Genomic DNA, 15,079 nt, shown 5'->3' on the forward strand with positions numbered 1-15,079 from the left:
CTTTGTTCCGGGTATTCGGTATTTGGTGGAGATGTTAGTGAAGGCGGAGAAGAGAGCGAACTAGAGGAAAAACGGGCAGATTCCTCCTCCATTTACAAACTCCTGGGGATGCAACAAGTGGGCGTGGTGCGTCGACTACCAGATCTGACGTCGACAAATTTTTAGAATCGAGCCGTCGACGTCATCGACGCTTCGCTACAGCCCTATTAACCAGGTCCTGTCGTACGTCTTTACATCCCGGTTGGACGGTGTTCTGAGCTGTGTTGCTGCTTTCCTGCAGACCGAGCGTTTGAAGCAGAAATCAACTGCAGCAACCCTCTGGGAACAGGAGGAAGACTCGCCATCGGCTTTGCTGTGCTGCTCAGGGCTCTTTGGAAAGGGACGCACCACGCCTTTCAACCGTCAAAGCTCAAGGTCTTAGATCGGCTCCTCCAAACAAACGTGTGTTTGCAGGATGTTGTGTTTAACGTCCCCGTTTGTCTCTGCTTGCCTTTGGAACCACGTAGGCGATCGTCGCCAGTAAAGCCAGTCAGTTCACTGGTTACGCTCAACACGACGCGCAGGAGTTCATGGCGTTCCTGTTGGACGGACTCCACGAGGACTTGAACCGCATCCAGACTAAACCGTACACGGAGACGGTGGACTCTGATGGACGACTCGATGAGGCGAGTCGGCTTCTCTTGAAACAGCTGAACTTTACTGAAAACTTTTACTTTGAAAGGACGGACTGGTGTGCACTGCTCTGAGGATTTGTTTTGGGATGCTGCAGGTGGTGGCAGAGGAGGCGTGGCAGAGGCACAAGATGAGGAACGACTCCTTCATCGTGGACCTCTTCCAAGGCCAGTTTAAGTCTAAACTCGTGTGCCCCATGTGCTCTAAGGTAGCAGATGACTCCTCTGAAGATCTTCACTAACGTTTTGCTCCTGTTAAGCTCACCGGGCTCTTTTTCAGGTCTCCATCACCTTCGATCCGTTCCTGTACCTCCCGGTCCCGTTGCCCCAGAAACAAAAGGTCCTCTCTGTTTTTTACTTTGCTAAGGAGCCACATAAAAAACCAGTTAAGGTAAGCGTTTCCCTCGCCGTTCCGGAATGTGTGTCTGTGTTGCGTAATAAACACCGTCCGTAACCGACTCCCAGACCGCTAAGCTAACATTTCTAGTAATAATGAAATAAATGTTAGTTTATTTAAATGTTTGTCTTCAGTTTTTGGTGAGTGTGAGTAAGGAGAACTCCAGCACAGAGGAAGTCCTCGAGTCCATCTCCAGGAGTGTGAGGGTCAAACCTGAGAACCTCAGACTGGCAGAGGTGAAAATCTAGAATATCAGGGATCTTATTCTCTGAAATCTCTTAATTTGGCAGGTTGCGATTAAAACAAACCAATGAAAACTATTTATTTTCTGTTTTTTCTGAGGACGTTTTCATATGAATGACGTTTTTTTTCTCCCGTCTGACAGATTGTAAAAAACCGTTTTCAGCGCTCGTTTCTGCCGTCGCACTCGCTGGACACCGTGTCCGCCTCTGACACGCTGTTCTGCTTTGAGGTGCTTTCTAAAGATCTGGCCAAAGAGAGGGTGGTTTTGCTCAAAGTGCAGCAGGTAGTAATAACCAAACAGATTGCGTTTGACCCTTGACCCTGTACTATGAGAGATGAAAGGAGCCCTTTTGGTGTCTTATAGAAACTCCAGGTGCCAAATATCTCCATCTCCAAGTGCGCAGCGTGCCTGAAACCGCCGGTGTCTGACGAAGACAAGCTGAAGAGATGTACTCGCTGCTATCGGGTCGGCTACTGCAATCAGTGAGTGCTCCTGCCACGCTCTTCAGCGCCCGGAGGAAAGACAGAGTAGAAGTAAATGTTTGGATTGTTTCTCCACATCCAGAGTTTGTCAGAAGACACACTGGCCCAGTCACAAGAGTCAGTGTCGCCCCAACTCCGAACACGTGGGTTTTCCCTTCCTGGTCAGCGTGCCAGAGTCTCGTCTCTCCTACGCCCGTCTCTCCCAGCTCCTAGAGGGCTACTCCAGGTACTCGGTCGTAGCTTCTTTAACATCGATCCCGCGTAAGACTTAAGATGCATTCATGTTTTGTAATCGCTAAAATCTCTCGCTGCAGGTTTTCTGTCAATGTATTCCAGCCTCCGTTCCAGTCAGGAAGGACATCTCCTGAAACCTCCCAGTCTCGTTTAGATGTCGCACCAATGCCAGCAGGCTCTGTGGATGAGGCTGTGGCTGGCAGCAGCACTGCAGGATCAGGTGGCCTGGTCTCTGAGAGCCACTCGCAGCTTCCCGACGGTCAAGCTGAAGAGTCTCAGTCCTCAGCCGTCCACTCTGAGGCATCAGGATCGCCGTCCCCATCCCAGACGTCTCTCTCAACCACAAGGACTACTGGTTCTGGCTTCTCGGAGTCGTTGGACCCTCATGCAGAAAAAGAAACGTCCTGTGAGAAAGCATTGAGACCAGAAGGTACTGGAGATGAACTCAGAAGTGCTTCTGAAGTTGTTACCTGCATACCAAAGCTCTTGTTTTTGTTTTCCACCACCTGCTGCAGCTGCAGTAACAGGTTACCAGCAGCCGAATGAGTCGGCATCGGGTCACGCCAGCCCCTTCTACATCGCTCTGCTGGACTCCAGCAACAAGGAGCAAAGGCTGGACGAGAAAGGTGAGACCGGACGCACTCACTTCAGCTTCGTTACGTGTCTTTTCTATTTGAGCTGATTCAAATCGTCTCTACCCCAAACGTTGTTCAGAAGACGTCCTAGCAGACCTTCCTGAGGACACCACCCTGGAGCTGGTGTGGAAAAACAACGAGCGCGTAAAGGAGTACGTGCTGGTGAGCTCCAAGGAGCTGGAGTACGACGAGGACCCCGGCTCTTTGAGCGAGACGGCCAGAGCGGGACATTTCACTCTGGAGCAATGCTTGAATCTCTTCACCAAGCCAGAGGTGCTGGCGCCAGAGGAAGCCTGGTATGAGCAGAGCAGGAATATTAGTTTGGAGCAGCACACTGATGTTTACCGAGGGAAAGTCGTTTCAGAGATCTTTGCTGCCACGTCGAACAGAAACCCAGAAGCAGAAAAAAGTTACTTTGTCTTTTATTTTATACGATGACTCATCAAACTGCAGATTTCACTCATCCTGGTCGCCAAAAGCTACAGAATTGAAAAACCAGTCATATTCTTGTTCTTCTGGTTGCCACTGTGCCTGTGGCGTGATTTTCATCTGCAGTAATAAACATAATAGTTTCTGCATTAAGTAAATAATTGAACTTTAGGAGATAAAGAACAAGCAGCTTTTTGTTTATTTTCTTAGGTTTCCTGATTGAAGGCCTTTTCACACAAACACCGATGCTGATGATTAAATCCACTCGTGCAAAATGCAAAATGTTGTTTTCATATCAGGTTTAAAGTCGTGGGTGAGGCTCTTTGGAGACAGTTATCAATTCAAATGTAGTCATGATGGCATTGTGTAGGATGAGGTGGAAGTTAGGGGATGGAGAAATGAAGCAGCAGCTCATATTAACACACACACACACACCCATATGTATTACAGTGCGCTGCGTACCTGTGATATTTCAGTAAGTCTGCTGTGGTCTCTAATATAAAGGAAGGCTTGTGAGTAGTTTACTGTGGGGTAAAAAAGCTCTGGCGCTCCTGCAGGGCATCCGCGAGTCCTTAAAAAGTCTTAAATTAGCTTTTCCAAATTTAAGGCCTTAAAAATCCTTAAAAATGACAAATAATCCTTAAATACAGTTTCCAAAGGTCTTAAATTACCAAAGACCCAATAAACAAGATTCCTTTGTTTCTATCAAATTTTCGTGACTTTGTAGTTAGTGTCAGCATTTTTTGTGTACGATGTTGGCGTAAGCGGAACCGTACACATTCAGTTGGTTGTGAAAGGGGGCTATTTTTATATGAGCACATTAGCTGGTTAAGCTAGTGGGAGCTTGCGCCATGGGGAAGTGCAAGCTTAATGGTAACTGGATGGCTAATCCCACGTTTGCGACATGGTTAGCACCGGTTCTAGGCAATAGCTGGAAATTATTGCTTAAATTTAACTTAAAAAATAGCTTAAATTTGGTCAAAGTGGCCTTAAAAAAGGTCTTAAAAGTCTTAAATGTGGCTCCCTTCAACCTGCAGATCACCTGTTCTGTTTTAGGGGCTAGAGGACAGGGGTCTTACTCATTAATGTTTATGATTTGTGATCTCTCAAATGTAGCTAGGGCGGCAGAAAAGCGGCTACGCGGCTGAGACTCTCCGGTGTGTACTAACCCACAGCATTAAGATGTGTGAAGTTGGGGTTAGTACCTGGTCAAATTAAGGTTTACTAGTAGGGATGGAAGAAAATATCGACATGGCAATATATCGTGATATGTTGTATCGTCTCCCCTGCATCGTGATACGTTTTGCCAAAAATTCACCAATAAACATCCCTAACTAGTAGTGTTATGCAACCAATTAGAAGTTGACTGCTTTCTACATAGGTGTGCACTTCAGGACCACAGTAGATGTGTGAAAATGGCCTAGAAGATTGTTTTAACCCTTGAGAAAAGAGAGCCCGAAACTATTAGAATCGTAATAAAAATCTTTCAGCGATGGTTTTGGTTTGCTTTTAGTCAGCCTTTGGTAAATCTGTTGGATGAAGTGGTGGGACCTTGATAGAAACGGGTGTATTTGGACGTGCTACCAGCTCAGTTTTCCTTCCTCGTCCTCTGACTCTTCCAACATCCGCTGTGTCTTCAGGTACTGTCCAAAGTGCCAGCAGCACCGCGAGGCCTCCAAGCAGCTGTTGCTCTGGCGTCTGCCCAACGTCCTGATCATCCAGCTCAAGCGCTTCTCCTTCAGAAGCTTCATTTGGAGAGATAAGATCAACGACATGGTTGACTTTCCCGTCCGGTGAGACGTCCAGTTTAGACTTTTTGGCTTTAAAAGCATTAAGTGTGATTTTCACTCATGGGTTATAAATTTTTGTCGTAACATTAGCGTCTAAACCAATCTTACAGGAACCTCGGCCTGAGCAAGTTCTGCATCGGCCAGAAGGACGAGATGCAACAGCCTCCTGTTTACGACCTGTACGCAGTCATCAATCACTACGGAGGAATGATCGGAGGCCACTATACCGCTTACGCTCGCCTGCCAAGTGACAAGAACAGCCAGCGCAGTGATGTTGGTGAGGTCACCGTCTGACGGGTCTGTGCTTCTATCCGTCGAGGTGGGCCTCATTCTCACGGTTCTCCATCTCTGTGCCTCCAGGCTGGCGTCTGTTTGATGACAGCACTGTGACGATGGTGGACGAGAGCCAAGTGGTGACGCGTTACGCGTACGTCCTTTTCTACCGCCGACGGAATTCCCCCGTGGAGAGGCCTCCGCGCTTCCTGAGACCCGTCACGGCCGAGTCCCCCACAGCTGCAGGAGATGCCGCCAGCCAGGTGAGGGAGCCAGAGCACCGAGTCGCGTGTCCGTGAGGGGGTGTGGTCTCACAGCTGGATCGCAAGAGTTTAAAGGCGTATTTCAACCGTTTTAAACGGTCTTTTCAGTAGGGATGGGTACCGAATTCGGTACTTTTTAAGGTACCGACCGAATTCCATAGTACCGACTGAGCACCGATTCACGTCATTTCAAACGGTGCCTCATTTCGGTACCCGTCCATCATAACGAGAACTTGCCAAGACAGCTGCGCAAGAGCGTTATGTCGTCGGTCGCTGCGAACCAGTTGTAAACAGAGCAGCATGGTAGAAAGAACGCACGCTAAAGCTTGGGTCCACTTCACTAAATGTGATGGGTAACTGGGTGATGATGAAACCAGCGACAACGATCTAAGTGAGACATCCTCATCTTAATCTGCTCCGGTAGGTAAATATAATTAGCTTGATATGTTAGCATCCGTTTCGCTAATGGTGCGTTCGCTTTCTCCTCGGAACTCCGAATTCCCGTCTAGAAGAACATGAACGCGCTCTAAAGTTTGGCTTCACTTTACTAAATGCGACGGGTGATTGGGTGAAGATTAAACCAGTGACAACGATCTAAGTGTGAGGCGTCATCGTTTTAATCTGCTCCAGCAGCTAAATAAACTGTTTAAGATAACGTTAGCTTGGTATGTTAGCTTCCATTGCTACCATTGTTATCAGCTAATGGTGCGTTCGCTTTCTCCTCGGAAATTCTAACTTCCCAGTAGGAAAAATCAAATGAAAAACGACGGCAAAAGGAATGAAGATACACAGTAAATTTAGTTCACAGTAAAGATGTTTGCTTCAGTTTAATTATCAGCTTATAAAACTACAAGGACGATGTTAAAATACAAACAGTTGAATGTTATTTATCGTGATATTTATCAAATATGGTTATAAATTGAGAAAATATATATCTAATTATAAAAGAGAATTAAAATATTAAACACTCAAAAGTATCTAAAATTGGTACCGTTAAGTACCGGTATCGATTCGTAGGTACCGGGAATTAGTACAGAATCGATTCAAATGTCAAAGGTACCCATCCCTACTTTTCAGGAAGCCATCTACACAAAACAAGAGACATTATGGATAACTTTCACATAAAAGCAATCTTCAGAATGGCTGAAAATCCAGTTTAATTTGCTCAGAGCTGTACCGGATCCAGCTGCATGATGCTGGGAAAGATTCACATTTGTTTCTAACCCTGTGATAAACAGGAACTTTAAACGGGCGACTTAAAAAGTTCTTTAGGATGTGCTGCACTCCTACCGTCTGATTGACAAGGAACCTTCTCTCGTTTGATGTAATATTTTAGCGCGGGGGTACATGGCAGTGTTGATGCTGAAATCTTAACTGTGCAGCATCTTTCCTGATGAATGACGGGAGGGTTATTTTGGGTTGTGATGTAAATTCAGTGATAATCGGTGATCGTGCTGCTTAAATGATGTCGGCCTCTAATGGGGAATTGGCCGCTTTGTCGGGCTGTAAAAGAGAAGCTGTTTTCTGGTTCTGCTTTGAGGCCCATAATAAAACGTTCTTAGTTCATACGTCCATCACTGGAGGTGGACGCTAATCTTCACCCAGCTAAGCTCGCTTACCAGACACCACTCATGACATCAAGTAGTTTGTTTCTTTTTAAAGGCTAGACCATGTCTGTTATCAGACAGGTGTCCATCTCCATATTTGTGATTAACATAAGAACCATTCCAAGCCCGACTCGCTTTTCTCTTTATAACCATAAAAAAATCTTCTGTTTCTCACAGCTGTTTATTGCTGATGACTGAAATGTCTCCTCCATCACTGTTTGCTGTTTTCAGAGTCCCCAGCGTAGCCTAACTAGCTCCGATGTGAAACCTCCGGTGGAGGCTGCCAAGCAGACTGAAAAGTGACAAAAAAAAAATTTACGCCTAAATCTTGACAGGAGAAAATGGTGCTTCAACAAAAATGCTTCATTGTATCTAGACCATAATTTATTTCTATTCACCTAAGCTGTGACATAGGGCTGGTCCATAAATAGAAAATTTATCGTTATCGAAATTTCGGACTCTTATCAAGATTATTTTTCCCATCGCAATAAATTTGATAACAAATGTAAAGATGTGTGTAGGTTGGCAACGTTCATGTCCCTTTAAGAAGCTGAACCACCTTGAGTCACGCAAAAATGTGACTCAACGTGATACACGTGACAGCCCCATCTAGTGGACAACTTTTGTTTCTGCACACACCTGTAGTTATCGTCCATTTATCGTTATCGAGGTGAAATATTCAATATATCGTGGTATTGATTTTAGGCCATATTGCCCAGCGCTACTGTGACTTGAAGACTGTGTTGTTTTCTGGGTAATCTGCGACAAATCTTTCTCCGGAATTTTGCCACATTTTGTAAATGAATACTTGATTTTAACTCATTCGCTGTCGGCGTTTCTCACTGTTTTCACAGTTTTTTTAAGAGTCACAGAACGTTGCGCGCTAGGATGATGTCGACGGCAAAACAACCAAAACAAAGTGGAGACTCACTTCTTACATCAGGAAGAATCCGCGCGTTTCGAGCGTTATCCGTTCTTTCACAATCCGATATCGAAATTTTATCGGCAGAAGCTTTTCTGGTTCGCGCCTCACTTTTTTTACAGCAGCGGCCCAAAACGATCTCCTAACACATGGATTTTCTGCTTCCTGATCGTGTGACGTATGTGGATGAATATCGATCGGCTTTAGAGCTGAGATGTTTGTTATCACGGTGCGGGGGCTCTTTCTGATGTCCGCACAGTAAAAAAATGCAAATGACTTCTCTCTCCTACTGGTTACAAGTGGAATTACAACTTTCGTAAACAATCCTGCGCTAACAGCGAGTTAACGCTAACATGAGCCAACTAATACTAAAATAAACCAAGTAAAAAGATCCACACTGTTGGACAAACATATTATTACTCACAAGTCCAGTAGCAACAAAGCCAGGTCACCATCAGTCTGTGATTTCATAGCTTCCTTTAGCTCCCTCAAGCTAGCGTAGGCCGCGCCGATGTTCCCTCTGGTTTTAGCTCTTTGCTTTGCCTCTAAAGACATTACTTTGTGACTTTTACCTCCATGCGCCGCCATGATACCAACAAGAAAACATTGTTTCTTATTGTGCTTTTATTGACAGTCAGCTAACTGAAAAGGCTAAATGCTAGTCTTTACTTTAGCTACTGGCAATGTAAACAGCTGTTAACATAAAGCAAGTAGATATCTCCACCTAGTGTTTTTACCCAAACCACAAAACTAAAGCTAAAAAGTCAGCAGGGCCACAGAGTGCTGTCCAGTGTGAAATTGCTCAAGAACCAGTGAAACCAGTTTGAAAGCAACAGCTTAAAGTGTGAAAATGAATGAATGTGGCTTTAAAGAGCCAATGGAAGTTTTGGTTTTCTTGCATGTCGTTAGCTTCTACTCAGCAGGAAGAGTCAAGCTGTGATCATAATGTCTTGTTAGGCCACGCCTTTTCCCAGAAGCTGACACCGGTTTCCGCCAATCGCAGGCCTCTCTGATATGGCGGGAATTGGAGGAGGAAGAGGATGGACTCGACGAGGGGCCTCATGGATTGTTCCGCTCCGCACTGCGGAGACGACAAACGCAGAGAAACAGAGCTGAGGGAGGCCCGACCGAGGGCCCGGTGCCACGGCACCGCAGGCAGAAGATGTCCGACTATCCTGACGATGACTGCGTTCGATATTTTGTGCTGGGCACGCTGACCGCAGTTCTGGCTCTGTTCATTAATTTGATCTACCCACTTGTGTACAAAGTGAAATGGACCTGAACAGAGGCTGGTTCTGGACCGGTTGGTCTTTAAAAGGAACTTTGAGTTTTCGTCTAAATGCTTCAAATAAACAAAAGAAATGGTTCTGAATTCAACACACAGCTCTTCAGCACTAGACCTTAAAAACAGTTATGCACTAGTTCACATCCATGTGTGTGTAATAATTATCGGATTATTGGCCGTTACGGCCTCCGGAGCCAGTGGTTACGGCCTCCGGAGCCAGTGGTTACGGCCTCCGGAGCCAGTGGTTACGGCCTCTTGAGCCAGTGGTTACGGCCTCTAGAGCCAGTGGTTACGGCCTCTTGAGCCAGTGGTTACGGCCTCTTGAGCCAGTGGTTACGGCCTCTAGAGCCAGTGGTTACGGCCTCTAGAGCCAGTGGTTACGGCCTCTAGAGCCAGTGGTTACGGCCTCTAGAGCCAGTGGTTACGGCCTCTGAAGCCAGTGGTTACGGCCTCTAGAGCCAGTGGTTACGGCCTCTTGAGCCAGTGGTTACGGCCTCTAGAGCCAGTGGTTACGGCCTCTAGAGCCAGTGGTTACGGCCTCTAGAGCCAGTGGTTACGGCCTCTAGAGCCAGTGGTTACGGCCTCTAGAGCCAGTGGTTACGGCCTCTGAAGCCAGTGGTTACGGCCTCTGGAGCCAGTGGTTACGGCCTCTGGAGCCAGTGGTTACGGCCTCTGAAGCCAGTGGTTACGGCCTCTAGAGCCAGTGGTTACGGCCTTTTGAGCCAGTGGTTACGGCCTCTAGAGCCAGTGGTTACGGCCTCTGAAGCCAGTGGTTACGGCCTCTGGAGCCAGTGGTTACGGCCTCTTGAGCCAGTGGTTACGGCCTCTAGAGCCAGTGGTTACGGCCTCTGAAGCCAGTGGTTACGGCCTCTGAAGCCAGTGGTTACGGCCTCTGAAGCCAGTGGTTACGGCCTCTTGAGCCAGTGGTTACGGCCTCTTGAGCCAGTGGTTACGGCCTCTAGAGCCAGTGGTTACGGCCTCTGAAGCCAGTGGTTACGGCCTCTGAAGCCAGTGGTTACGGCCTCTGAAGCCAGTGGTTACGGCCTCTTGAGCCAGTGGTTACGGCCTCTAGAGCCAGTGGTTACGGCCTCTGAAGCCAGTGGTTACGGCCTCTGGAGCCAGTGGTTACGGCCTCTGGAGCCAGTGGTTACGGCCTCTGGAGCCAGTGGTTACGGCCTCTAGAGCCAGTGGTTACGGCCTCTGGAGCCAGTGGTTACGGCCTCTGGAGCCAGTGGTTACGGCCTCTGGAGCCAGTGGTTACGGTCTCTGAAGCCAGTGGTTACGGCCTCTGAAGCCAGTGGTTACGGCCTCTGAAGCCAGTGGTTACGGCCTCTTGAGCCATTGGTTACGGCCTCTGGAGCCAGTGGTTACGGCCTCTGAAGCCAGTGGTTACGGCCTCTGAAGCCAGTGGTTACGGCCTCTGAAGCCAGTGGTTACGGCCTCTTGAGCCAGTGGTTACGGCCTCTTGAGCCAGTGGTTACGGCCTCTGAAGCCAGTGGTTACGGCCTCTGGAGCCAGTGGTTACGGCTCTGGAGCCAGTGGTTACGGCCTCTGGAGCCAGTGGTTACGGCCTCTGGAGCCAGTGGTTACGGCCTCTGGAGCCAGTGGTTACGGCCTCTGGAGCCAGTGGTTACGGCCTCTGAAGCCAGTGGTTACGGCCTCTTGAGCCAGTGGTTACGGCCTCTTGAGCCAGTGGTTACGGCCTCTTGAGCCAGTGGTTACGGCCTCTTGAGCCAGTGGTTACGGCCTCTTGAGCCAGTGGTTACGGCCTCTGAAGCCAGTGGTTACGGCCTCTGAAGCCAGTGGTTACGGCCTCTGGAGCCAGTGGTTACGGCCTCTGGAGCCAGTGGTTACGGCATCTAGAGCCAGTGGTTACGGCCTCTGAAGCCAGTGGTTACGGCCTCTGAAGCCAGTGGTTACGGCCTCTAGAGCCAGTGGTTACGGCCTCTGAAGCCAGTGGTTACGGCCTCTGAAGCCAGTGGTTACGGCCTCTGAAGCCAGTGGTTACGGCCTCTGAAGCCAGTGGTTACGGCCTCTGAAGCCAGTGGTTACGGCCTCTGAAGCCAGTGGTTACGGCCTCTGAAGCCAGTGGTTACGGCCTCTGAAGCCAGTGGTTACGGCCTCTAGAGCCAGTGGTTACGGCCTCTAGAGCCAGTGGTTACGGCCTCTGAAGCCAGTGGTTACGGCCTCTGGAGCCAGTGGTTACGGCCTCTGGAGCCAGTGGTTACGGCCTCTAGAGCCAGTGGTTACGGCCTCTAGAGCCAGTGGTTACGGCCTCTGAAGCCAGTGGTTACGGCCTCTGAAGCCAGTGGTTACGGCCTCTAGAGCCAGTGGTTACGGCCTCTAGAGCCAGTGGTTACGGCCTCTGAAGCCAGTGGTTACGGCCTCTGGAGCCAGTGGTTACGGCCTCTGGAGCCAGTGGTTACGGCCTCTGAAGCCAGTGGTTACGGCCTCTGGAGCCAGTGGTTACGGCCTCTGGAGCCAGTGGTTACGGCCTCTGGAGCCAGTGGTTACGGCCTCTGAAGCCAGTGGTTACGGCCTCTGGAGCCAGTGGTTACGGCCTCTTGAGCCAGTGGTTACGGCCTCTAGAGCCTGTGGACGGTTTGTGAATCTGCTTCTGAACATTTATCTCTTGACACAGAACTACCACGAAGAGAAACTTTGCTAAAAGCGAATCTAAAAGTAAATTTTCAGACGAAGCAGCTGAAAATGTAGTTTTTTTTTTTTCTTTTAATTGTCGAGAAGTAAGAAGAGCTTTGTGTTGCAGCTGCTTTCCATGTGAATCAAATTCTTAATTCTTAAAATGGTTTTCTTTGTCCGGCCACCTTAACGTTTGTCATCCTGGGTTACTATTACAGGTTTAACTTCAGAAAAACTTTATACTTATTGTCCAAATAATGTCTAAATATACGCTGTTTAGCATCTGTGAACACCAAAGCCATACAGGAATCAAAAAGGTTCTCTAATTGTTGTGCTTCCTTTGACTCTTGAGCTTCCATGCTTTTGTTTGTGCTGCAGATTTAATGTATTTGTTGATCTCAGGGAAACGTTGATACTTTTACTTGATTCAGATATATGCAAAGCTAAAACGCGTTAAGATATCAGTACTGTAATGATGAAATAAGGAAAAATTGATGTTTATTATTTATAAATCAACTTTAGTGATGAAAGTCAATTAGTGGAAGGTGCATTTTAGTAGTTTAGTGCCCAATCAGCGCCGTTTTTACATGAAAATGCTGCTTTTTTTTTACTTGACCTTATTGAAATGTATAAACTGAAAATAATATTCCTAACTTATATTTTAAGATCTGTATGTAATATTTTTCTGATTATCTCCATATTACCTGTTCTGTATTTAAAAGATGCCCTATTTTAATTTCCTTGCAATAATCTGTCCCTATGCCTCCTAATGCTGCTTTTTAAAATCTACATGGAAATAAAATCCCCTGCCTGTTATCTTTAATTGGGCGTAATTTTCTTCAGATTGTCTAAATTTATCCAAACACTAAACAGGCTCTGGTTTATTTTACAGACGTCGAGTCAGTCGCTGTTCGGAACGGACCTGCACCCTGAAGGACCGCCGAGCCTGACCCCCGAGGTACCCGCAGACCTTTTTGTCCCGTCTTCAGAGTGTGCGGCTCCATCCTATAGCAACATGGAGGAGGTGGACTGATGAGGGAAACGCCAGGGGAAGCGGTGCTCGGTTGAGAACTCACCTGTGGTGGTGGCTGGCGCCTTAATCGGTTGTCCAGAAAACTAAAACAAAAAAAATCTGAACAAAAGGGGGTCGTAACTGCACTCGGTTCAGGTGACCCACACCCACAAACGAGTAAAGCAACGTTTCCATTAAGATTTAACAAACTGAATGCGTGTAGTTCTGTCCATCCATCTCGTTTGAAGCGGAGAACTTTGAGCCGACCTGATCCTGGCTGTCGCTGTGCTTGACTTTAGGTTAAACGTGTACTTATAGTGGTGTTTGTTAAAATGTGTGTAAATGATCTCTTAAAGGCTTTTTTCTGTTGCTTCTACGTTGTATAAAAGAGGGGTGCTAACCTTTGACCTTTTTCCTTCCTTACTGCAGAGGGCACAAGCTTTTTTTTTTTGGTTGCTTTCCAGAATTAACTTGGCTTGTTTCTGACTGTTTTTCTACTGTTTTAGGTATTTGATCCTGTGGATGCAATTGTGAGAAGGCTTCAGTATAAACTGAAATATGCATGACTGCATGTTCATACAGGTTGTGACCTCTGCCCTCTGTAAAAACCCAACCCAAGCCACCGCGACATGTTGGGTTCATCGTTTTCATTTTTCTTCTGTTTTGCATCGGTCTCACCTCTCCCCTTCTGCGTACTTAAGGTGGGAATCATTAATATTGCTGCTGTGGAGACTATAAATGGTTAATATAAATAAAATGCTGAGTCATGCTAATGGAAAAGGTTCAGTGTTTTCTCTTGTTTTTGCACTTTTCTGCGTATTTAATGAAAATCTTTAGGCTGTTTCTGTTAATTACACAAACGCAAAGCAGTTCCGGTAAAGGGTTTGCTTTGTTAAAGTTAACATTTTACACAAGTTTAGTTTTTCATACTTGTTTTACACTTTAGAATTGTACATACTCATTTCTTAAAGAGCAAGTCACCCCCTACCAGAGTATTACTCCACTCCCACTTCCTGTTTGAAAAATGCAACAAATGCTGTTGCCTAGCAGACCGAGAGGGCAGAGCCGCTAACAAATACACACACACACATAGGCTCACAATGAAATTGTGACATCATATGGTACCAGCTAACGTTCTAGGGTACCTCTTAGCCAATAACAATGGCAGATTTAAATTCAAATGCAGTGCAGAGTTTTTACCTGACAACGGCACAACACTGACAGTTTTAGGCAGAAAATTTGAATTTTAACAAAAATGCACTTAAGTGCAAACTATTGACGACACGTGTCTGCAGCACGATTAGACACACATTTATATAGTTTATCAGAAAAATAAGGTTGGTTTGGGGGTGACTTACTCTTTAAAGTAGAATCTTGTATCACAAGAGAAAGCGGTTTAGATCTGTTGTCGGTACCGGTTCGGCTCGTGCTGCGTCACAGAGGATTGGCTGAACGTAAGACTTACAGAAGTTGCAAAACCACATCGTAAAAGTTACGTTTGCACGTTGACGATGAAGATTTTGATTGGTCTGAACAAATTTGCGGTTGTAGTCCAAAACGAATATCTTTGGGGAAAATATGTTTGCATTGCCACATGAAATGGAAAATCAAAGCAATGATATCAACTGATAAATGGAGAACCTGCAGCTCTTAAAGTAAAAGAACTTTATTGAACAAATGGCGAGCAACATTTAGAATGAATTGATGTGTTTTCATAAGAACTAAGGAACGAAGAATTCCACATTTACAAACATGGAAATGGCTGCTAATTATGCGAATACATTTAAAAACGTTCTCCTATAAGAACTGTTGTGCTCTTTGGCAGCCGGATGTTGGTTTTATGTAGACAATATTATAATTAATTTACAAAACAAAGACAATATGGTGTTTTATTAACAAATTACAGTTCTGAACATTTGGACAGAAAGAAACTCATTTATTAGCAAAGCTGCTGAGCTCTTTCCGAGACTTGTGTGAAAGCCAAGCGGCTTTGCTGTAGTGTGACGTCAGCAGGCGCAGGACCCCGAGCAGACCTGGTAGCGACACCTGTCATGTGTTTGTATATGAACTTGACTGGTGATCTATGGAAACACACCAGGTTTTATTCATAATCGTATCTCGGAGACGATTGAGCTGAATATAAATTATAGTTGTTTCCAGTCACAAGTTTAAATCCAACAGTCCCTCAGGTCAAC

General features: G+C 46.4%; 1 protein-coding gene across 6 annotated transcripts in view; it reads left to right on the forward strand.

Annotated features, from left to right (window-relative positions):
• Positions 1 to 13,131, forward strand: part of usp19 (ubiquitin specific peptidase 19) — a 32,104-nt gene extending 18,973 nt beyond the window's left edge. For 3 of the 6 annotated variants that reach the window (XM_015968726.3, XM_015968729.3, XM_015968728.3), the window contains exons 12-26: positions 281 to 414; positions 507 to 665; positions 770 to 880; positions 952 to 1,062; positions 1,203 to 1,304; positions 1,454 to 1,594; positions 1,676 to 1,794; positions 1,877 to 2,020; positions 2,109 to 2,458; positions 2,544 to 2,654; positions 2,743 to 2,959; positions 4,733 to 4,885; positions 4,993 to 5,159; positions 5,243 to 5,418; positions 8,951 to 9,460. In XM_015968726.3, the coding sequence (XP_015824212.3) occupies positions 281 to 414; positions 507 to 665; positions 770 to 880; positions 952 to 1,062; positions 1,203 to 1,304; positions 1,454 to 1,594; positions 1,676 to 1,794; positions 1,877 to 2,020; positions 2,109 to 2,458; positions 2,544 to 2,654; positions 2,743 to 2,959; positions 4,733 to 4,885; positions 4,993 to 5,159; positions 5,243 to 5,418; positions 8,951 to 9,229 (2,474 nt within the window). In that variant the 3' untranslated portion in view covers positions 9,230 to 9,460. Of the gene's footprint in view, positions 1 to 280; positions 415 to 506; positions 666 to 769; positions 881 to 951; positions 1,063 to 1,202; positions 1,305 to 1,453; positions 1,595 to 1,675; positions 1,795 to 1,876; positions 2,021 to 2,108; positions 2,459 to 2,543; positions 2,655 to 2,742; positions 2,960 to 4,732; positions 4,886 to 4,992; positions 5,160 to 5,242; positions 5,419 to 8,950; positions 9,461 to 12,764 lie in introns of those variants that run through there. The other 3 variants (XM_015968730.3, XM_054746199.2, XM_015968727.3) reach the window with 2 other exon arrangements.
• The last annotated feature ends 1,948 nt before the right edge of the window (positions 13,132 to 15,079 follow it).

The sequence above is a fragment of the Nothobranchius furzeri genome, chromosome 15 (assembly GCF_043380555.1).
Source record: "Nothobranchius furzeri strain GRZ-AD chromosome 15, NfurGRZ-RIMD1, whole genome shotgun sequence".
In the NCBI taxonomy this organism is placed as follows: Eukaryota; Metazoa; Chordata; class Actinopteri; order Cyprinodontiformes; family Nothobranchiidae; genus Nothobranchius; species Nothobranchius furzeri.